This window comes from Perca fluviatilis, chromosome 12, assembly GCF_010015445.1.
Source record: "Perca fluviatilis chromosome 12, GENO_Pfluv_1.0, whole genome shotgun sequence".
Taxonomy (NCBI): domain Eukaryota; kingdom Metazoa; phylum Chordata; class Actinopteri; order Perciformes; family Percidae; genus Perca; species Perca fluviatilis.
The window spans coordinates 26,487,201-26,509,396 of record NC_053123.1 but is presented as its reverse complement, the minus strand read 5'-3'; the positions used below and the strand labels follow the sequence as shown (position 1 = coordinate 26,509,396).

General features: G+C 41.4%; 2 protein-coding genes across 4 annotated transcripts; both read left to right on the top strand.

The window, feature by feature from the left end:
* Nucleotides 1-758: 758 nt before the first annotated feature.
* On the top strand, nucleotides 759-5,838 carry gjb8 (gap junction protein beta 8). Its single transcript, XM_039819009.1, has 2 exons — nucleotides 759-913; nucleotides 2,012-5,838. The coding sequence occupies exon 2, from the start codon at nucleotides 2,045-2,047 to the stop codon at nucleotides 2,849-2,851; it is 807 nt and encodes a 268-aa protein (XP_039674943.1). The 5' UTR covers nucleotides 759-913; nucleotides 2,012-2,044; the 3' UTR covers nucleotides 2,852-5,838.
* Nucleotides 5,839-6,438: 600 nt separating this feature from the next.
* gja3 (gap junction protein, alpha 3) lies at nucleotides 6,439-13,514 on the top strand. Of its 3 annotated transcripts, none has more exons than XM_039819026.1 (3): nucleotides 6,439-6,900; nucleotides 7,587-7,648; nucleotides 8,922-13,514. In XM_039819026.1, exon 3 carries the CDS (start codon nucleotides 8,957-8,959, stop codon nucleotides 10,412-10,414), a length of 1,458 nt encoding a protein of 485 aa, XP_039674960.1. In that variant the 5' UTR covers nucleotides 6,439-6,900; nucleotides 7,587-7,648; nucleotides 8,922-8,956; the 3' UTR covers nucleotides 10,415-13,514. The 3 variants fall into 3 exon arrangements, with proteins under 3 accessions (XP_039674960.1, XP_039674961.1, XP_039674962.1); XM_039819027.1 differs by having other exon boundaries at nucleotides 6,439-6,985; XM_039819028.1 differs by lacking the exons at nucleotides 6,439-6,900; nucleotides 7,587-7,648 and adding an exon at nucleotides 8,283-8,786.
* The last annotated feature ends 8,682 nt before the right edge of the window (nucleotides 13,515-22,196 follow it).

Genomic DNA, 22,196 nt, shown 5'->3' with positions numbered 1-22,196 from the left:
TATCAACAAATCAACATTGCTAATAGTTTTAAATGAGCATTCATTAATTATGGTGATGTGTGATTTTTATGACCCTTTCTTTGATGGTTATGTAAATTGATTATGTAAGAATCACTTTAGGCCTTCAACAATGATACATGAAAATGTATATTTATTTATTTCCATATAATTTTTTTGTCAAAGCTATAGGGGGCCAGTGGAGAGGGCGTCTGGAGCTGCAGGTTGCAGACCCCTGACACAGACCATGGTATAATATAATATATATGAATCTGAAATGGGCCATTCTGCTAATGAGTACTTTTACTCTTGGTACTTTAAGAATATTTTGATGCCAAAACTTTTGTACTTGAATTAAGTGAAATTGTAAAATATTTTACTTTTACTTGTAACAGAGTATTTCTATCCTGTGGATGCTGCTACTTTTACTCATAAAAGATCTGAGTACTTCTTCCATCACTGACTGTACCTACATTTAAAAACTGTAGCTCTTATGCTCCACCACTGCGGTTTAACCCAATGAGATGTTTAATTTTTCTTATGAATACGCATACAGTTTAAAACGTATATCTGCTGTTTATGAAACTGTCTTGTCATCATGCACAACACAAAAAGAGAAAGTAGGCCTTGATGTCTCTTGGGTGTCTGGCTGGCCGCACCCCTCCCATCTCCTCCCCTCCCCTCCCCTCCCCTCCCTGTCTACAGGAGGGACGATGAAAACCCTCTGAAGACTCAGGTGCGTCTCACACTCAGCTGGAAGACGGGGCGAGACAAACGTCCCCAAACGAGCTAAACTCTGATTCTGTTGGAGCGCAAGGAACAACTTTCTTCGCATCCCAAAAATAATTAAGGATTAATTGATTTTCTCTTTATGGAAACTTATTGATTGATTTTTGTATAACCCCCAAAGAGACAGGTGAGTTATTGGTTTAGGTTTGTGAACTCGTTGCACTTTGCCCTTTTTCTTTTTTTGAAATCATCTTAAATAAACGGATGAAAACAAACAGCAACAACAACAATAGGCTACTACTACTACTACTTATACTAATTATAATAATAACAGCATTAGTTATAATGTCGGTCCTTATATAGCGTTATGTATATCTGATTCGCAAATAATGGGCGTATTTTACACTTTTCTTTCTAAAGATTGTATTGTAGGCTACATTTATTGAAAGTAAAACCCCATTCATTGTGCGCAAATTGCCTTTTAATAATCAAATGCGGAGAGTAGGCCTACTGCTCTTATTTCGATTTTCTTTTACATTGTTTTACTCATTAGGGAGTTTCATCGATATTTCGTTGTGTTGTCTTGCACACCAGTATGACAATAAGACAAGATTAGAAGACAATATTGTTCAAGATAAGGAAAAGAGACAGGGTTAATGGAAACCAAAGACGCTGGCCCTCCTCTTTTGCGATTTAATCCTGCCCAAAACACCACATCCCCTTCATTTCTTACCACTACTTTAGCAATTTCACCTCTGTATGTACTTTAAAATAAATCACTGCCATGAAGTACAAACGGGTGAAAGAAAAAAAAGTAAAGCTCATTTGAAAGTAGGCTACATCACAATGTAATACAATTTAAAGTGATAATCGTGTTCATAATGAACAAATAATATTAGCAGTGGTGATACAGAGTAGAATATGCTGACGTCTCTGTGGGGTATAACAGGGTCAGTAGGGAAATTCCCCTGCACTTTCTGACTTGGGTGCAAAAGTGCTCTATATAATAACAAATGATACATTTTCCATGTTGCCCGTATCATTATGTGGCTGCTATTAAATGAACGCACTGGGCTTATAGGCTTAATAAAGTTGGTCACACTGACCTTTTTCACTCGGTAGTGCCGCATCTATCTATCCATCCATCTATCAGCTGTAGGCCAACACGTCTGTACCTTCAGACAGTTAGAGGTTCTGTGAGAAATGCTCACTTGTTCTTTATCAACACAATGCATTTTAGGTTTTCTAGGTTGTTAACCTTCTGCTGAATTCCTTCCCTATAAAGGTGCTCTGAGCTTCTCGAGTCCTCTTCGCCACGATGAGTTGGGCTGCGCTCTATTCTCAGCTGGGCGGCGTCAACAAACACTCCACGAGTCTAGGAAAGATTTGGCTTTCCGTCCTTTTCATCTTCCGCATCACTATACTGGTTCTGGCCGCCGAGAGCGTCTGGGGGGACGAGCAGTCTGACTTCACATGCAACACGCAGCAGCCCGGCTGCAAAAACGTCTGCTATGACCACTTCTTTCCCGTGTCGCACATCCGCTTGTGGTGCCTGCAGCTGATCTTTGTATCCACGCCGGCCCTGCTGGTGGCCATGCACGTCGCCTACAGGAATCGTGGGGATAAGAGGGTCATGCTGGCCTCCAACGGCAACGAGAAGATGACGGAGAATGACCTGAGGACGCTGAAGAGGAGGCGCCTGCCGATCACAGGCCCACTGTGGTGGACCTACACCTGCAGCCTGTTCTTCCGCCTCATCTTTGAAGGTGGCTTCATGTACGCACTGTACTTTGTCTACGACGGCTTCCAGATGCCCCGGCTGGTGAAGTGCGAACAGTGGCCTTGCCCCAACAAGGTGGACTGCTTCATCTCCAGGCCAACAGAGAAGACCGTCTTCACCATATTCATGGTGTCCTCATCGGCCATCTGCATGGTGCTGAACGTGGCCGAGCTGTGCTACCTCATCGCCAAGGCGCTCGTCAGGTGCTCCTCCAGGTCAAACAAGAGGAACCTCTCTTACAGCCACGCAGACAGCGTGACCCGGGATAATGCCCATCTGCAGAACAAGAAGAACGAGATGCTGTTGTCTTCCACCACAGATTCGACCAGCAACAAGATGTGTTGAAGGACAGCCACCATGTGGTCGGGTGTCCTTAGAGAAGAAGGAAAAGCATAAACTGTAAATATCCAAGCACCTAAAATGGTCACAGTTTGTATCAGATTTTGGGATTGTGGGAAATTCAAATAGCCAACAGAGATTAATTTAGCTAGACAGCAGTGCCGGGTGGCTGAACTTCTATGCTCGTGTGAAGGGAAATCCCTGTATAGGCTATCATATGTATTTGCTCTATATTTTCCTACATGCCTCTGCCCCTAAACGCAGTCAGATGTTTTTCCCTGGTCAAGGCATTCCCATGAACAGGTTTGTATGATATCGTACGAAAACTATGCAAACCAGTTCATATGATAGGCTATAGCCTACGAAATTAAGCGACCTCCAGCCGTTCATCTGACAAATGGTATAAATTCAGCGGTCTTTGCAGTTAAATTTAACCGAAAAAGGGGTTACTGTCAGCCGGGTACCAGTCACCATGAAGTGCTGGTCTTTTCAACCTTGCAGTTTCGACGTTACAGTTGAGTTTAGCCGACAAAAGTTGATCATCATGCGTCAACAGTTACGTTTGGGCACCAAAACAACTAGTTAAAATTAGAAAAAATTGTGGTTTGACACCGGCCCCTTAAATAGTAGGCTACTCCCGGGACATGACAAGCGTTTCCTGGGTGAAAGTCTTGCGTCTTCCCCGGGACACAAACTCCGCTCCCCCGCTTGAAAGCGCTGTGTTTTTTGTGTTTTACAGTGCATTACTTTTCGCAGCTCTATGTACAAATGGTTCATGAGAACACCCTGTCCTTGTGCAAAAAAAAGAAAAAAAAAGTATGGATAATTTTACATCTGGTAGAATTCCCACCAGTGAGTGTTACTAAGAGTCTGTTTCAGGCAGCGTTTTTCATACAAACTAGTGTTTTTGTATCTGTGGATCATCCATATTATATATATAATATAATAATAATAATAATAATGTTACCTTACTTTTCACACAGTGGATGTTCAATAGCGTTAGATGGAGGGTTTTCATTTTTTTGGTCACAGTTTGAGGTTGCCTGAATGCTTTGAACCAGACAAGAATGAGTCTACACTGACATCTAGTGGTTTTAAGTGGAACCTCTAGGAGAGCAAACACCTTCCTCTAAGCCTGAAGGATTTGTTTGGTGTTGAAGAAGAGACAGGAGAACAAATTAAATCGTGAAAAGTGAAGCAATAAAAAGTGCCTTTGTCATTACGTTTTTAGTGACTACTTTACATGCAAGAGCTGAGATTTGACTTTAAATGTGGTTGTTACAGTAATTGATAAAAGCAGATGAGTTTTTATGATCCTGCTGTGTTGAATCAAGTGACTGTAGCATGAAGTTAAGTTTAAAAACCCATAGTTGAATAACTTTTTATAAATGATGCTAGAGTTTTTCATGTTTGTGTTTATATTTACTGAGAAGTGTGTTGCACAAGATTATGCTGATAGACTTTTATATAACATAATGGAATCTTACCTACCACACCACAGTGGTTTAGAAGATGTGATGCTCTTTGCTGTTCAATCAAATCACAATGTCTTTTGTCTTTTACTTGAACTGAAAGTATTTGAAGTGTTGGGAATGTGGCAAAAATATGTATGTTTGGTGTGTAAAATGTGTTTTAAGCAATATGTTTTTATTGTGCAGTCAGCAAGTGCTAGAAATCTCCCCAACTAATCATATTGCTTAATTAAACTGGTTCTCAAAGTCTAAAAAAAGAGGCAGACGAATATGATTTTGTAGAAATATGAATTCAGAAATACTGAGTGGTGTTGAAACATACAGAACATTATTTTTGACTCCAGTCGAGATGCTTGACTAGAAAAATACCAAATCTGTCACACTTTTAGTGATTTCTAGATATGAATCAATGAATATTTGACTCAATATTTTTTCATTTTGTAACATTTGTTTTTGCCCCCCCCTGAAGACGTTTTTACCCTACAAGAGTTTATTTCAAAAAGCAGGATTGTCAAGTTAGACCGACAACTACAAAACGTGTTATGGGTTTGCTTCTGAAGGACCTTTGTTATTATCATCAGCCGATTCCTTAACATTCAAGTTACGTCAATGCTCTTAATCCTGCTTTTTGAAACATCGTCCAGAAGCTGTCCTGTTCAGCCCAGACCTGGTATGTTATTTGGACTTGTGGTGTTGTTGCAGTGTGTACTGACCCCAGCTGGCTGTATCAGCTTTCAGCATGTGCCTTATTTTAGCCACCACACTAATCACTGCTCGCCCTCTTAACGTTAGGAACTACGGTCCGATCTCAATTTGAAAATGTCTTTGTCCTCCCTCCCATCCAGGAATAACTGAGTTGGATTAGTTACATCTGTGTTGTTAAAAATAATAAATCAGCTTCTGTGAACAGCGAACAGTGATTAGGAGAGATTGTAAAAGGGTATGTTGAGGCAGTTTAGACAGCAAACTCTAAAAAGAAAATCTTGAAGTCATATATTTACATTACATAACTGATGCAGTTCTGTGGAGTTACAGCATGAAGTGAACTGACATTTTTTTAAGTGGGCCACAATATTGTTGACCAAAGATCCAAAGTCATGCATCTTCGCAGACAAAGTAATCTGTATGCAGATTTAAGAACAATATTTGTGATTGTTTTGTATATCTGCTCTGCATTCACCTTTGACCTCTTGCTTTCTGTAACAGCCGAAATGACATTTTGATGCAACATTTATCATAGCAACTATGTGTTTTTAAGGGACGAGCCTGATCACTCCAGTCCCAAGATTCTTTTAAAACATTTTTCTATTCAGATTTCTTCCACAATCTAGTTTTAGTAGGATGCTTTTAACAGCAAACAACATACTAATGAACAAACAGCTTTCTGAGCAAGAAATGAAGATATTACATTTGTTGTACTTGTGTTTTGTACCTGAGATGTTTTTATCACACCCGCACTTTGATCCTTGAAGTCCTTTTGCTTTGTGAGACCTTTTTTTTCATAAATCAGTAAAAACAAAACTGTGTGGTTCTTTGTTTTGTGTAGATACAGTATGTCTGTTAGTGTTTCACACTCATTGCCTCATATAATGCCATGCCTTCCTGCAGCTACCCATTGGGTGGGTGGGGGGGGGGTGGAGGTTTTTTTTCTGTTCTTGTTTTTTCTGGGTGATGCCCTAAAATATTAGTCTGCTCAGAGAATATGTATTATGCGCACTTTGTCTTTTTTTCTCACAAAGCTCAGCATATATCAGGTTTTCATGAATCTCTCAATGTAAGGTTTTATTTGGACAGAGAGTTTAATAGTGACCCTATATGTTCTTTTTTTATTCTTTATTTCAGACCCAGAGGGGATCCATATCATATCCAAACTATGACCAATCAATGGCGCTTTCTCTTAAATTACAGTAGTTATTACTATTTTTTAAATGGACTATTGCTGGAGTTTAAGGGGATTGGGGCAGACTTTTGGGACGGTTTTCTAGTAGTTTTCACGGGATACTTTGGAGAAGTTCAGAGCATGTACATGTTTTTGGATAAGTTGCGCGAAAGTTTTGGGAATGGTTTTGGGGCACATTTTCGCCAATACAACTTTTGCGCACATTTCTGACAGGTTTTGGGGAGGTTGGCAGGGGCGTGGTGTGACACCGGACAGGCTGATGACTCTGTGGATTCACTCATGCATGGTCACACAATGTGACAGTCCAGACATGGCTGGAAACGGGAGGCAGCTCCGTTTAACAGAGCCCCATCTCCGACTCCAAGCCGCCTCCAAAAACTAACAACAACAAAAGGAAAACTTTGCCTTGCGCAAGTTAACGGGCCCGGGACAGACAGCGTGCCAGGCAGACTGAAGACGTTTGTGCATGAATGAGTTTGAGAGGCAGCATTTAAAAAAGAAAGAAAGAAGTTTGTTGGGTTGACAGAGAGGCGACAGGTTGCGGGTTTGGGATCAGGGAGACAGAGGGAGGGTCGCTGCAGCCGCGGGAGGTCTACACGCTTTTCAACGCACTCAAATGATGGCACCAATGATGGCAGATGGATTTGCTTTTCGTGTTTAAGTATGACATCTCCGGTCTAAAGGTATGACGGATAAATACTGCTGTGAATGCTTTCCTGTGCTTAACTGGGAGTAAAGTGAGATCAAGTAAATGAAGAATGCCATCAGGTAATTAAGAGTTGCTTCAGTTTTACTAAAGAAGAGTGAAAAAAAAAAAAGCCTGACAAAGCTTAAAGGGAGTCTGGGTACTCTGGCACAGTCTGTATTGTCAGCCTGGCAGGTATGGCTTTGTATTTGAACCTGGCTCTGTCTGTTACATTCATCACCAGCCGACAGAAATGCCACAAATACCTGTACAACTGAGAGACATGTATTCAAAGTTTGCCACTAATAATGAAGTCATCACAAGGTCAAATGATACACGACATTCTGACTCTCTCTGGGTTTAATTGCTGCTGTATGCCCAATACTTACACCACTTATTATACTACATATTACCTTTATTTATATCAGGTATTTCAGATGCAAACTGGTTTTGTTTGTATAGAAAACTATTCTTTTTTTGATTTTCAGCTGGTCCTAAACTTTTTTTTTATTTTAAAACAACCAAAAGTGTTATTGCTATAATCTGGATACATTTGAATTATTGATCCAAGCATGCACAGGACATTTTATGTGTTTGATTCACTAGTTTTGATCAACTAACTTCATTCAAAGTCTCAAAGAAAGGAAATTCATTATTGTTTGACTAATGTTTTTTCTCTTCCAGGTGTCATACATATTGTGAACCCTAGTCGATGGATTTATTACCTTTAATACAAGAATATTTTAGTAAGTTTGTCCTTGCTCTGTGTTTCTTGAATTAGTTGTATAACTAGTGTTTCATGTGCATAATACTGTCTAAAAGATGTGAAGAATAGCAACAAGCTCTACCTTGCTCAAAACACATTTATCACCCGTTTATCCCATAAGAGGGCAGAAGATATCTATAAAAATAAATCTGTTTTACTTAAACTAAATGTAGTTTGAAAAGCCTGTTTAAATGGCAGTTATAAACTTAGTATTAAATCTGTCCATTAAATAATAGATGCAGAGCTAATAAGATTAGTCAATCAACAGAAAATTATTATACAACTGTTATATATAATTGATAAATTAAGTCATTCATCAAGCTCTTATCTTATCTTCTCTGTTTATATAATTTGCTGTATATATTTAGGATTTTTTGAACAAATCAAGCTATTTCAAGACATCAACTCAGATTTTTATGACATTTTAAAGACTATATAATTTGAGTAATCCCCCCCCAAAAAATTGAAAGATTAATTGATAATGAATATAAAGTTTTAACGTCTTTTTTTGAAACTTAAAACCAGCTTATCTATTAAATCATAATTGTTCACACTGTTATTATATTATTATTTTTCCTTATTACAGTTAAACGTTTCCATCTGATCCCTGTGGCTTTAGTGTTACAGTTGACAGTGCGAGCGAGGAAGGGAGGGTGGCGTGTGCGTGTGTGTGTGTGTGTGTGCGCACGCACGTGCGCGCATGTGTGTGTGTGCCACACTAGAGCCCCATCTCTGCTAAATGCTGTTTTCGAACATTATAATGTTGATCTCAGCACATGCCTGCTGGGCAGTGGAGCGAGCAGGTGAGAGAGAGAGAGAGAGAGAGAGAGCGAGAGAGGGAGAGAGAGAGAGAGAGAGAAAGAGAGTGAACCAGGGTTCAGTCAAACAGGTGGCCTGTACAGTATACGAGCTTCTAAAAAGCATCAGTGTTGAAGCGAATGCTGTGTTTCGATTTGTTATCAATATCCGACGCCTACGTGGCAGTTTTCGATAAAGACCTTGTTCTGCTAAGCGTTTTATGAAAAAAGAGAAATATGTCAAAGTCTAGTCGACACCTCTACTCTCCTCCATGTCCTTGACCCTGTCTCCTTGTGTGTTCGTATGTGTTTAACCTCGGGGTAAGGCATGTCATTACATGATAAATGTTCAAACTAACTTTGAGTACAACTTCATACACATTTCTTTAACTTTCTCTTTCTGTCTGTTTCTTCTGTTTTTCTTTTGCCATTTCCTCCTTTCTTTGTCTACTCCAGCCTGTACTTTCTCCATAGGCTAGAAATCTTGAAGCATGGGCGACTGGAGCTTTCTGGGGCGGCTGTTGGAGAACGCTCAGGAGCACTCAACGGTCATCGGCAAAGTCTGGCTGACTGTCCTCTTCATCTTCAGGATCCTGGTGCTGGGGGCTGCGGCTGAAGAAGTCTGGGGAGACGAGCAGTCCGACTTCACCTGTAACACGCAGCAGCCCGGTTGCGAGAACGTCTGCTACGACGAGGCCTTCCCCATCTCGCACATCCGCTTCTGGGTGCTGCAGATCATCTTCGTGTCCACGCCGACTCTCATCTACCTGGGCCATGTGCTACACATCGTCCGCATGGAGGAGAAGCGGAAAGAGAAGGAGGAGGAGCTGCGCAAAGCAAACAGGTTCCAAGAGGAGAAAGAACTCCTTTATAAAAATGGTGGAGAAGTTGGAGGAGGAGGAGGAGGCGGCAAGAAGGAGAAGCCGCCAATCAGGGACGAGCATGGCAAAATCCGTATCAGAGGCGCATTGCTGCGGACCTATGTGTTCAACATTATTTTCAAGACTCTGTTTGAAGTGGGATTCATTTTGGGCCAGTATTTACTCTATGGCTTCCAGCTGAGGCCCCTGTACAAGTGTGCACGTTGGCCCTGCCCCAACACCGTTGACTGCTTCATATCGAGGCCCACTGAAAAGACAATTTTTATTATATTTATGCTTGTGGTGGCTTGCGTGTCTCTTTTGCTGAATTTGTTAGAGATCTATCACCTTGGATGGAAGAAAGTTAAACAGGGCATGACAAATGAGTTTGCCCCCGACCACGAGTCGCTGCGGCGTGTCAACATTGCAGAGCCTGAGTGTTTGGCCTCGGCCTCCAGAACTGCCCCATCCAGCCTCAGCTACCCTACCAACTACACAGATGTGAAGGCGGGCAGCGGGGCGTTCCTGCCGCCCATGGGGCCGGCAGCCGTGCCCTCAGCAGCGGAGTTCAAAATGGACGAACTCCAGCAGGAGGAGTCCCACCGTCGGCCCTCCCCCTCTTCCCACTACTACATAAGCAACAACAACAACCACAGGCTGGCCACGCAGCAGAACTGGGCCAACTTGGCCACCGAGCAGCAGACTCGGGAGATGAAGGCCACCTCCCCATCCCCCTCCTCCTCTTCCTCCACCAGCACCAACAAGCAGCAGCAGCAGCAGCAGCAGCAGCAACCCGTCGATGCTGCACCGCTCCAACCAACCAGCAACACCACCAGTAACACCAACATCACCAATTCAACTGCCACTGCCGCCTCCAGCAGCAGCAGCAGCAGCAGCAGCAGCCATGGCACTGCATCCAACGCAGGCAGCTGGAGTGGAGGGAGGAGCGAGCAGGAAGAAGGCCACGTCACCACCACCACTGTGGAGATGCACGAGCCTCCGGTAACGGTCAGCACAGACCCTCGGCGGCTCAGTCGGGCCAGCAAGAGCAGCAGCATCAGGGCCAGGCCGAGCGACCTGGCTGTCTAAATCTCTTCAGCCCTTTCATGTCCCTAAACCCTCCCTGACCAACACCCCGCTTCCCCCAGACCCCACCCCCAAAACACAGTGATTCTCAGACAAAACGATCTCACACATGCATAGAGCAAAAAAAAAACTAACACAAAAAAAACGCAAAAAAATCAAAAAACAAAAGAAGGCAAGATGACAAGAGACAGGAAATCAGAATAACAGAAAAGGTTTAGGCAAATGTGAAATGACTTGATCATCAGCAGTTGTTGATTTAGTGCAATCGGTGAGTTGCAGAGTATTTGAGGCAGGTTTTATTTATTTTATTTTTTTACAATTTGATCATGCAGTGCTATGAAGTCAGAAGGCTCTGCGCACAGTGATGGATGGAGAGAATGACACTGTAATGTCATAATTTTGCATCAAAATGGACACTTCTCACCAACGTGTTTGGTTTGGGGGGAAGATCTCATGGTGTTCCTCTATTTTCTTCTTTTTGTTGAGGCTAAAGGACTAACGATTACAAATGAAAATTATCATTTGTCAAAACTATGACTGAATATTTTTTTTTTATCTGGAGGAAGCACAGGTAGCTGGCATTGTTGTACAGATCAGTTATTTGATGTGTAGCCAGATGATTCGCTCATATATCTTGTTCATCAGTTCTATCTGGTTTCACAGTCAAATCGGCAGCGCAAACGTGCACTGCGTGTTGCACTACGTGTCAACAGCTTGTTCCAGCGTTTGTCCTTTGACCTGGAAGGCCTTTTGTTGCAGCACTTCCTGAATGTTACGAAACAAACACCTTTTACGTTAAACATAATTCATCCAGGAAGAAATTTCATCAACAAACATTACATGTATTGTCTTCCTTGTAGTTGTGCATGCCAGCATGTGCAGCCCTACAACTCACCGATTCACTGATCAATTTTCATGGCAAAGCTGGCTAGCTTGGTTTTACCCATGATCCATTGCAGCGCTTCTTGCACAGAGACAATGCATATTTTAATTAAGATGGAATGGACTGATGTGATACTCCCAGAGTCCTAAAAATAAACGGACAGGATATGGGTCAAAACTGCTGGTAGAAGTCATCACTGTGATGCCCAGAATGCACCTGGATCCTTACGAGCACATAGTCAATAACATAGAGATCTAAACGTTCCGACCAATGCTGTTAGTTTACAAAAGAGGAAAATAGGAGCAGGGTCCCTTGCGCCTGCGTCTGTCAGCGTCGCCTTCAGTCAACAAAAATGCTTTCCATTAAATGCACAAATGACAAGATATTGCCTTCAAATAATCTTAAAGCAAATACATGGAAGCCACCGTCTGATATAAAGAAAAAACATATTCCCTGTGTTCAGTCAGACAACCTCCCAAAGCTCCTTTGGTCAGACTTTAAACTGCTATTTCCTTTAGTTAGATTTTTGGCAGATATTTTTGCCCTCAAACGTACAATCAAACTTCATCACATCTCAAGATTAAGAGCAACTTTGGGAGTGATTTCCGCCATCACACATTTCACATGCTTCGTCATTGGTTTTATTCTTAAAAGTGCTATTTTTTTTAAATTGAATTTTACTCATAAATTGCATACTTGTAGTAGTCAGTTTGTGATTGCGAAACAGCTACGATTTATTCAAAATAGACAACATGACTTGGCGTTGCGAGTATCAAAACGCCACGGTGCAGTCTACCTTGACGGCTTCTATTTTGTTGTGTTCATCTTGATACTTAGAGATCTTTAGAAACCCAAACTTTTAACTGAATTTACGAGCAGCCGCAGTCCTCTGTCTCTGTTGTGTTACTGTGCTGTTTGGTTCGTTCACAACCCAGGCACTCACTTTCAAAAACCCCTTTTTTTTCTTTTTTTTTAGCTTTACAGCAACCAACCACTGTATTATTCTGTGAGTTCACCTCTGGGGCAAAGTTGAAAGTACAAAGTAAGACTGTGTGAAAACTCAATCATCTGCATTGGACATATTGCACTCACAGGGCATAACAGCATGATTAAGTACTAATGTTTGTGCACAGTATTTTATAGGAGCAATACTTTTCCAGCAGTTAATGTGCAGGTTAATACACTGGAGTAAGAGCAAAGTGGTACCAGCTGTTTATTTTTATTTTTAGGGGGGTGGGGGTTAAAAAATGATGGTACTGTATGGTGTAAGAGTATCTGTACCCATATAGGTATAATGTCTCATACTCTAGTTTACTTAAGTTGCTTAAATGACATTTGGTACAAACAGAAACAAAAAGAGGAGAATAAACACCCACACAACACATAGTTAAAAACAGCCTTTCCCAATCCATGTTTCTTGTTCAAAATGACAAAAAAAATAATAATCTGTGTTATCTGCATTTGTTTTTGATCCCTAAAGTTTACATTTTGGTAGTTGATAAAGATTTGCACATTTAGGAAAGAAAAATTGCTGTTCTACAATGCTAATATTGGTAGTGGTAGTAGAGAGAGAGAGAGTGTAAGAGAGAGAGAGAGAGAGAGAGAGAGAGAGAGAGAGAGAGAGTGTAAGAGAGAGAGAGAGAGAGAGAGTATGCGTGATGAGAAAACTGCCAATCTCTATGATCCTCAAAGGAAAAAATGTCTTAAAACTAAAACGCAGTGGCTCTTCCCAGAAAATATTTTTTCTCAAGCTCAGATAATGTTGAGTTTGAAGATTTAAAAAAATAAAAACAGCGAGAGAGAGAAAATGGGGTATTTTTCTGTGTGTTCACTCAGTATGTTCTCACAGACTGGTCGAGACTCTGGTTAGATGTCATATCAGAAGACTCCCCTGTTGAGAGAATGTTAGCTGGGTAGCTGGCCCTTCCCTAACCCCGCATAAGATGCCCTGGCAGGATGTTGTGTTCAAAGCCCATCGTCTGCGTGACTCCTCCAAAACTCTCTCCTCTTACGTTTCATGCAGAGCAAGATATCTCTGGCTCGTCAGGGAGTATAGGAACCATCTCACAATGCTCAGAACAGCAACCTGTTTTCAATGCTGTCTTAAACAAGAGAAGTGCCTTGTGTATGAATGATTCTTTTGTAAGAACAAGTTGATGTAAATGTTCATTTACCTCAAATGTTTACAAAACTGTTACTAAATAAATTTTTTGTACCATATTTGTTGTTCTTGCTTTCACTTTTGCTTAGTGAAATTCATCGATCCCACATACATCAACACAGAGCTGTAGACTGAAGACTTGGGTCCAGACTCCTAAAGTCCTTGTCGTTGACTTGCCCTAAGCAAAAACATTCAAGTTTTTTAAGGTTTAATAGCGTGGTAAAATTTGCGTAAAAACAAAATGCATTTTAGGCCCCAGCTAAAATGGAAAATGTTCGAACACCGTGTCATTTCAATGATCCCCAATATTTGCCTCTGAGATGCAGTGGAGTAGAAGAATAAAGTAGCAGAAAACTACTCATGTAAAGTACTCAAGTACCTCAAAATTGTACTTAAGTACAGTACTTAAGTAAATGTAGGCCTACATAGTTACTTTCCACCACTGTTGAGTTGCACTTTGCATATGAGGACATTGTGACTTTACTTTTTAATTACATTTAATTTGACATTTAGCATTTTATGTATGAGCCTACACAAGATAATGAGTTACAACTTTGTTTCTCATTTCCTGTGCATGTGAAGATAAATAATATTTGATTAATAACTTGTAGTTATAAGCTCAGTTTTGTTTTCATATATAATTCCCAGTCACATAATCTCGTCTTAATCTAATTTTGGCCGCATGTAATTCTTGATCATTTGAACTGCTGGCTTCCTGTTTGCTGCCCACATCAGCATCAGGAAAGCTTGTCTGATGTGTCTTTGGCATTACTCTCTATGTAGACTCTTTGACCTCCGACCTCCCCACCGCTCACTCCCTTGCTCTGCATTCCAACAGCCAATATCAGAATGTGACGCTGAGCTAGAAACACACACACACACACACACACACACACACACACACACACACACACCCAGGCCCACTTTATAACCACATCCAGAAATAATTGAAAGAAGACGGGAGTGTCAGTCTTGCATCAGAGATTCAAACATCTATGACCAAGTCTTAGTCTGCACCCTCTAATAATTTACAACACTGTGCAATACATGTAAGAGGTGGGTGAAATTTACAGCTGCTGGGAAAGTTCATTTAGATCTTTGGGCATGGTCGGCAACAACAAAGCAAGTATATATACAAAGAGATACCAGTGGACCGACTGCATGTTACCCTTTTGGGTCACTGTAAAGCAATGCATTTTTTTACATTACTTTTTGGGACGAGAATCTTTCTGGTGAGCATGAGCTACATTTCTTGTGAGCATCTCGTGAGTATCTCGTGCTCATGAGAAACCAATCTAAGGCTAGCAAAATGATGTTAACAAAGTACTGCTAACGCTGCGTTTTTAGGAAGATGAATACCTCCTCCTGGACAGCATTCTGACTGGTATTCAGATTGGTTTCTTGTGAGCACGAGAAAGAAAAAAATCCCCATGTCCCTTTAGGGGCTCCGTAAAAAACACCTCTAAAGCAGACAACTTCACATTGTATCTTATATCACCATAAATTTCTGAGCTGTAAAATCTAAACAATGAGCTAAAACATTATAATCAGAAAAGCTGAAGTGTTTGGTGAGTTGGTCTCCATGATTGTGGCACTAAAAGCATTTTCAGGCTTTCACATAACATTTTCTTTGACGTCAGTATATATAAATATTATTAAGGCAGGTTTAAATTAGGCTCTTTGAGTCTTTTTCGCTGTCTAAATGCTGAGGAAGTCAGTAATTGTCCTTCAATGTCAATCAAAGATAATTCCAGGATGTGATATCCTTTCTCAAATCTAAGCATGTTATGTTTTCATCCTTTAAACAGTTCATTAGTCTCAAATTTAAGTTGTCTTTTTTGTCTTTATCCTTGACTGTGATGAAATAAAAGCTACCCAGATGAACAGTAACTAAATGTCTATATAATAAGTTAGATAATGAGATAAAACAGCATAAGGCTTTGGAAGGATTACTTGGCACTGGATATTTGGCATTGAGTCTAACAACAGAGTACAGTACATGAGTGCTGGGCTCTTGGGTCCAGTGGCTGCAGAGTGATGGGAGATAGTTGATCTGTTGGCACCACTGATGGAGACCTCAGCCCGTCACTCAGTCAGTAGACTTGTTTCCACTGCAGGGCCAAACAGAGCTCAATGCTTTTCAGTGACATTTTTTAATTCATTTTCTTCATTATTGGCATTATTTGTTTATTGAAAATGTTCTAAAGTAAAATGTATTTTTTGTCCTGCACCTGATGGCTGGTCCTGGTCATTTGAACTTGGTGTTTTTGGGACGGCGACACACTGGTCTGGTTAGAAAGCTGACTGAACGTGAGGTCAAAAAGTTCGGCGGTCACAAAGTGGTGCAGACCTGTCACTGCCAGGAGTGACTTTCTTCTTTGCGGTTATTTACTAAACACCAATCAATGGAAATGAATCTGATCAAAATACTATACTTCCACATTCCAATGGCGCCCCACCCCCCCCCCCAGATGACAGCATTAGACTCATTTAAAATATGAACTGTAATTGTTACACTGCATTCACGTCTGACACCTGTTCTTCGGGTTTGACAGCATTGCATTCACTTTTTAAACTGGACTACAAAATGTGCAGCTTTTCCTGGAGAGATAATTTTCATTTGAACTTTAATTTGAAAACAGAAAGTCTTTTTCTGAGTTTGGAGTTGGGTTTTTACAGATCAAATTTAGAATAACATTTTTTATTGAAATTATTTTATCCCTGAAGACGTGTCTACATTTACTTTGTGTGAATCTCCATACATTCATCACAAATTCATCATAAAAAAAATACAACAATAAAACAATATAACATGTCGAACCATTAAGCAAGTAAAGACATTAAGTCACAAGGTCATGATAGTGGTTTCGGTGGTGTGTTTTTTTAATTCCTTTTGAATCCTGTGGCCCCTGTAAAGCCCCACTTGGCCCTGTGGTGGAAAAGCAACTACTACAGAAAGAGAAGGTCTGCTCACTGAGTCACCAGTCTTCAGCTCAGAGCAGACAGGAGGCTATATTTAGCCTTTAATCACCTCACAAATTCACACTCAGCCCACAGCACAAATACCTCAGGCCCTCTTTATGTATTTCAGGAGTGTGATGAATTTGTTTCTAGGAGGCCTGACCACTGGCTCATGGAAAGATGTTGGTTTGTTTGACAGAAACTTTTCTAGTCGTTTGGTACCAGACTGCTAAACTTTGGACGGCATTTTTTAAAGATCAGATCATGCAACCTCAAAGTTCCTTACAAAAATGATGACAAATAGTCCGAATGATAATAACTGTAATTTCCTTTTTTCAAAATCACCTTTAAGAACACAGTGGAAGAGTTGAGGTTATTGTGATTAAAGAAAGACTTTGTTTTTTTTTAGAGAGAGAAGGGTTTTTCCTTTCTTAGGAGTCCAGTGCCATCGCAAGGATTTCATAAACACTGTGGTCATGCAGCAACTCTAACCTCCTTAGTATGTTTTTAGCCTCCAAAAGAAATTAAGATTTCTGCCAGTTCAATCAAATTCAAATTATTTTCCCTGCATTATGATGTTAATGATGCGAATCTGTATTGTCGCCCAAAAATGAAAAGCTGATTGGACGAACGCGTCACGTGGGTCTGGTTTCTCCGGAAATTCAAAGACAGACTGTCATGGCGGCTTGTTCAGAATACGATCTCATATTGTTTAAGCGACAAATAGGCCGTGCAGTTGCTGAATCTCAGATCAACAAAGGTCAGTTTAAAAGATTTTCGTCAGATTTTGAGAGACTCTAGTCACATTCATCCGCTCCCTGTTTCCGGGTTAGCACTCTACCAATCAGATGGCTCATTTGAGTCCGACTCCCGGCAGTGCCCGCCCCGCCGATTACACGTCAAATCGGACAAAATGAAGGCTGACGGCCCCTCGGCGGACGACGGCACGGAACACTCCGAACAGACTTGAGTCATTGACCTCGCCAGACTGTCCAACGGCCGATTATCGGCTTGGTGTGTCTCGGGCTTTAAACAACTTTTGAACGTACACAAGTTCCACCAAAATAACTTCCTCCCTGAGGCTATTTTGTAGCGGCACCGTTGCTCTGCCCGGCGCCTAACGCCGCCCAAGACAATTGTGATTGGTTTAAATAAATGCAGATAAACCAGAGCATGTTTTAGTCCCATCCCGGAATGCTGTGTGGACTAGCCAGACCCTCCTCCGCGGCGCTGTGGAGGAAGGTCTGGCAAAGCGAGACTACTGGGAGTCTAACTTCAAGATTCAATATATCACATACAATAACTACACCGAGCAAAACAAAAAACTTAAAATGACAATAGTCAATATTGATGCCTTCATGTGCAAAATAATAATAAATGAATAAACAAGTGTTGCCATGGCCATGCTCTCAGCACTTTACAGTGTCATGGAGAGTAAAAACAGCACGTTGGTGATTCAGGAGATAACAGCCTCTGGTTAAGTGCTGTTGCAGAACCTGGCTGACCTAGTTTTAATACTTTTCAGGCTTTAAAATAGGGGAGGAAATAAAAAAGGATGGACAGCGGGGGAGAGAGGAATCTTTCAAGAAGCTTATGTCCCTTTTACCTGTAGAAGAATGGTAGAAATTTCCGCAGGGGATCGTATCTGGCCTATGATCTTTGATCTTTTTTAACCACTTTAAGTGATGAAAACAGAGAACATGCTAAAAAAAAAAGCTTTTAAAAACCTGTCATGTGTAATTTGTGTGTCATTAAAGAATGTAACTCTTTCTCAAGTCATTTAAAAACCCCAGACTCAATACAAGAGTACGTGAGCTCAATGCCCACAAAGGTAACTACTGTACAGCCCTGCATGAGCTCTTGGATTCAGCATTTGTTGGCTTTTTAGAATAAGTGCATCAACTGCAGGATTTTGTTGAAAGTGACTTGTGAACTTCAAAAATCTCAGCAGCTAATCAAATACATCATTACATGTTTTATTATTTGGTGTCACAGGACAGGAGAACCCCTTTGAAAGGTTTTTGTTTGACCATGACTTGACAAAAAGCCTAGAAAGTCCAATTAAGTAAAAGAAAACATCTAATCTAGTCAATTAACACATTTACATTTTGAATTAATTAATCAATTGAATAAAAAAAGGGCTTTCCTACATACACCATGTGGTTGTTAATAGTATAAATGATGTAATGTTGCAGCATTTGTACAGTGTGCGGTCATGTGAGGGGCGGCTTGTTTTGACTGTCTGTTCATAGAAAGAGGAGAGGGGGCCGCACGGGGAGAAAGAGCATTATGAGAGAATTATGTGAGGCGAGGTCAGCTCTACGGGGACACCTACAGGTGAGGCGAGGGTATGGACACAGTGCCCACAATGCACCTGGCTGGCTTCACCTGAATGCACCAGGGTACATTCATAAAAGGTTCTCAACTAAAGGTCTCAAACTGAAAATAAATACAATTAAATGATATCTCCACCTGTCTTTCCAGAAGTCACCTGAAGCACAAATAAACATTTATAAAAACATCTCCTCACTTTACTCTAAACCACACCGACCTTACATGACCCGAGCTCACTCACCACAGAGCTGCAAACAGACTCTGCCCTCAGTTTTCATGTTTTTGATGTTTCCATATTGCAGTCAAACTAACTCAATTTGACAATTTTGGGACGTGGTAACAGATTGTTTGACTATAGGATCATCACATTTAGGTTTCAACAACGTACATTTTTCATGATAGCTTCAACAAAGTTCTTGCACACCATTTGCAGCAACGTAATATATTACATTTATTTCCTTTTATCATAGGACAGTAGTTTGTACGTCCTGTGAATCCTAGTGAATATATTTACTACGTTTTTTTTTCCAGCTGGAAGAGCTCATTAACATTAATTTGGAAGGATGCTTTTTGGCATCACAGGCAATGTTAATTAAACTGTATATAGTGCAAGTGCTGTCTTACGTGATTAAGGTCAACCAACAGATGCTATAAAGCAGCTAAATAAAGTGAGTATACTGTAAAATAAGTGACCAACAGTGTGCAGGATTTCTGTCTCCTTCTAACACCACCCTTGATTTTGCTTCTGCATCACACTTTTTTTTTCTCATCCTAACGAGGAGCATCTTTCAGTTTTGAATCGATAAAATTACAATAAAATCACTGGATGTCGTCACTTGAAATACTTTGCAACACGCCTCTGTGCTTTAGAGGCCAAAGGTCACGGCTACGCTTCACGTCAACAACAAACCCGTAAGAGCTGTTTTAAAATGTTTTCTTCAACTTGTGGAGCAACTTTATTACTTAGGAGAGTAGCTGCTGTCAAAGATTCTGGAGAAGGGAATGTGATCCAGGCTTCAAAGTGTGTGTGTGTGTGTGTGTGTGTGTGTGTGTGTGTGTGTGTGTGTGTGTGTGTGTGTGTGTGTGTGTGTGTGTGTGTGTGGGTGTGTGTGTGTGTGTGTGTGTGTGGGTGTGTGTGTGTGTGTGGTTGTCTGTGTGTGTGTGTCGCTGATGTGTCAGCCGGTGGGCGTTTTGGAAAAAGTTGAGTTTGGTGACTGCGCTGAAGGGATTGTTGCACTCACTGCTTCGCTGTGGCTCACCAAATAGGGTCAGGCCATCCTAATTTTAACTTAATCCAAGCCCCCCACTCTTCCTCACCACAGTCAAAGCCAAGGTTAAACTCTGTGTGTGTGTGTGTGTGTGTGTGTGTGTGTGTGTGTGTGTGTGTGTGTGTGTGTGTGTGTGTGTGTGTGTGTGTGTGTAGGGGGTTAGACAGTTGTTGTGGACATGTGTGGTGCATTTTGCCAAAATAAAAGCATCCAAGAGGATGAAAGGAAGGAACATATTTGTGTTGCACTTTAACCCACATCCTGGCTGTCCCAGCTAAACCTTTTCCCGTCCTTCAGCCGGTCCTGCGCCATTGAGGCAAACAAACTGAGAAATGCAGTTGTCATCCATTCCTGCCCTCTTGTCCTCTGTGCAGCTGTACACTGCATCGACACACACATCGACATTCACTCTCTCTCTCACACACACACACACACACACACACACACACACACACACACACATGCACACACACGCACACACAAGCACACACACACGCACAAACACACGCACACGCACACGCTGGCTCGCTGTTGTTTTATCATTAAATGGTGACATTAGTTCATATCATGTGATTCGAAGAGGATTCATTGCACATTAGAGGCCTTAATCGCCACCTATAGTCTACCCCCCGGGCCTCGCCTACATGACCCTGCTGACCACAGCGCTTTCTTTATGCCCCCTGAAAGAGCTGGGGATTGAGCCCAAACAAAAAAAAAACCCACGAGGGTGAAAAAATGTTTTTACATCCAGCCCGCTCCCTCGCGGGCCTGGCTGTGAGGGTACACAGGGCCGTTTTAGCTTTAGATCAATGGGACAAGTTACTGGAGTCTGGCCAACTCTGACAGATAGAACAGAAAGAAAAAAGCTTGCCTCTTCAAAAAATTGGGTTTTGTCACCATGTTTTGTACCTCTACCGTTCCACCTCGACCAAAAAAAGTGAGGTGAACTAGTGGGAATTCTTTTTTTTTTGTTCTCCTTAAAGCCTCCAAAAGATTTGAGTTTTCATGCAATGCTTCTTTTGTGTGTGTAGGGTGACAGGGCGAGGCTGGGGTTGGGGAGGAGGAGGTGGGGGTGTGCAGAGGCTTATGGGAGGAGAGGGGAGGCCGCCGCACGTCAGCCAGGCGGCAGATGAACCTCTTGTCAGACGTGGGCCCTGACACGGAAGCTGAACAAAGCAGCAGCTCGTCCTGCGGCTAATGACGGGTGTTCTAGTTTAACAACACGTCTGGTGCTGATGATGGCTGATAAACCAGCGGCTCAGGAATACTCAGCTAGTCCCACCAGGGAGGGGTGCACAGCGAGGCCGTAGCGCCCTCCATTGGGAGAGAGAGGACATTGCCCTTTTTAGCTCAGACAAAAGCAGCCTCATTTTTGGTCGTCCCCATATTTTGTCTTCTGTGAAATGTCTTCCTTCACTACAGGATAAAGACGGGGGATATGCTGTCTTTTACGTATTGTCAACAAATCCCATAAAAAAAGACAAAATCCCCAAATGAATTTATCAATGAGTATAAGTTTTCCTCTGCACCACAGAGCTCCATTGATGTCCAAAAACTACTAAAAACACTGGGCGACATGTTCCTTCATTATCATAACCACACACACACACAGTAGTTTATTTTGACTCCCACATGCACCGTCCTGCTGCCCCAAATACTCACGAAAGCAGAAAATGTATATTAATCCGCTGCTGCAAATAGTCCCCACCAAATGTACTGTTTACTCCTGTCTGAGTAAGATTTCCTTAGAACTACAGTCACCCGCTGCTTTAGGAAAATACTGCCTAGCCTTTTTTTTTTTTTTAATACAGTAAAAAACTATATATCTCTGAGTCATTTTAAAGCTGAATGTCTTCAGCAGGAAACAATGGGCTTGGAGCCACAGACAGCATAGAGAAGCTGGAAAGCATTGAGAGATGGACTAATGCATTGTTTGTTCTCATCTGTTCAGGAGATTTGCAGACAGAAAAGTAGAATAACAACATCAACCTTATCAGTTATGAGTTCAGTCATCAGTCATGAGTGAGCTGCGTTGTTCTCTGTATTCAGCTCCCAAAAGGACTAAACTTCATAAACAAAGCGGAATTAACAGTAGACCTAATTGACAAAAAAAATGTCACAAAATGAATGTTTTTGTACATTTCTGTCACAGTGCAACCTCTTTACATTGTATGTATG

Excerpts from the sequence above, each read along its gene's own strand:
- gjb8 (XM_039819009.1), top strand. The coding sequence starts at position 2,045 with ATGAGTTGGGCTGCGCTCTATTCTCAGCTGGGCGGCGTCAACAAACAC.
- gja3 (XM_039819026.1), top strand. The coding sequence starts at position 8,957 with ATGGGCGACTGGAGCTTTCTGGGGCGGCTGTTGGAGAACGCTCAGGAG.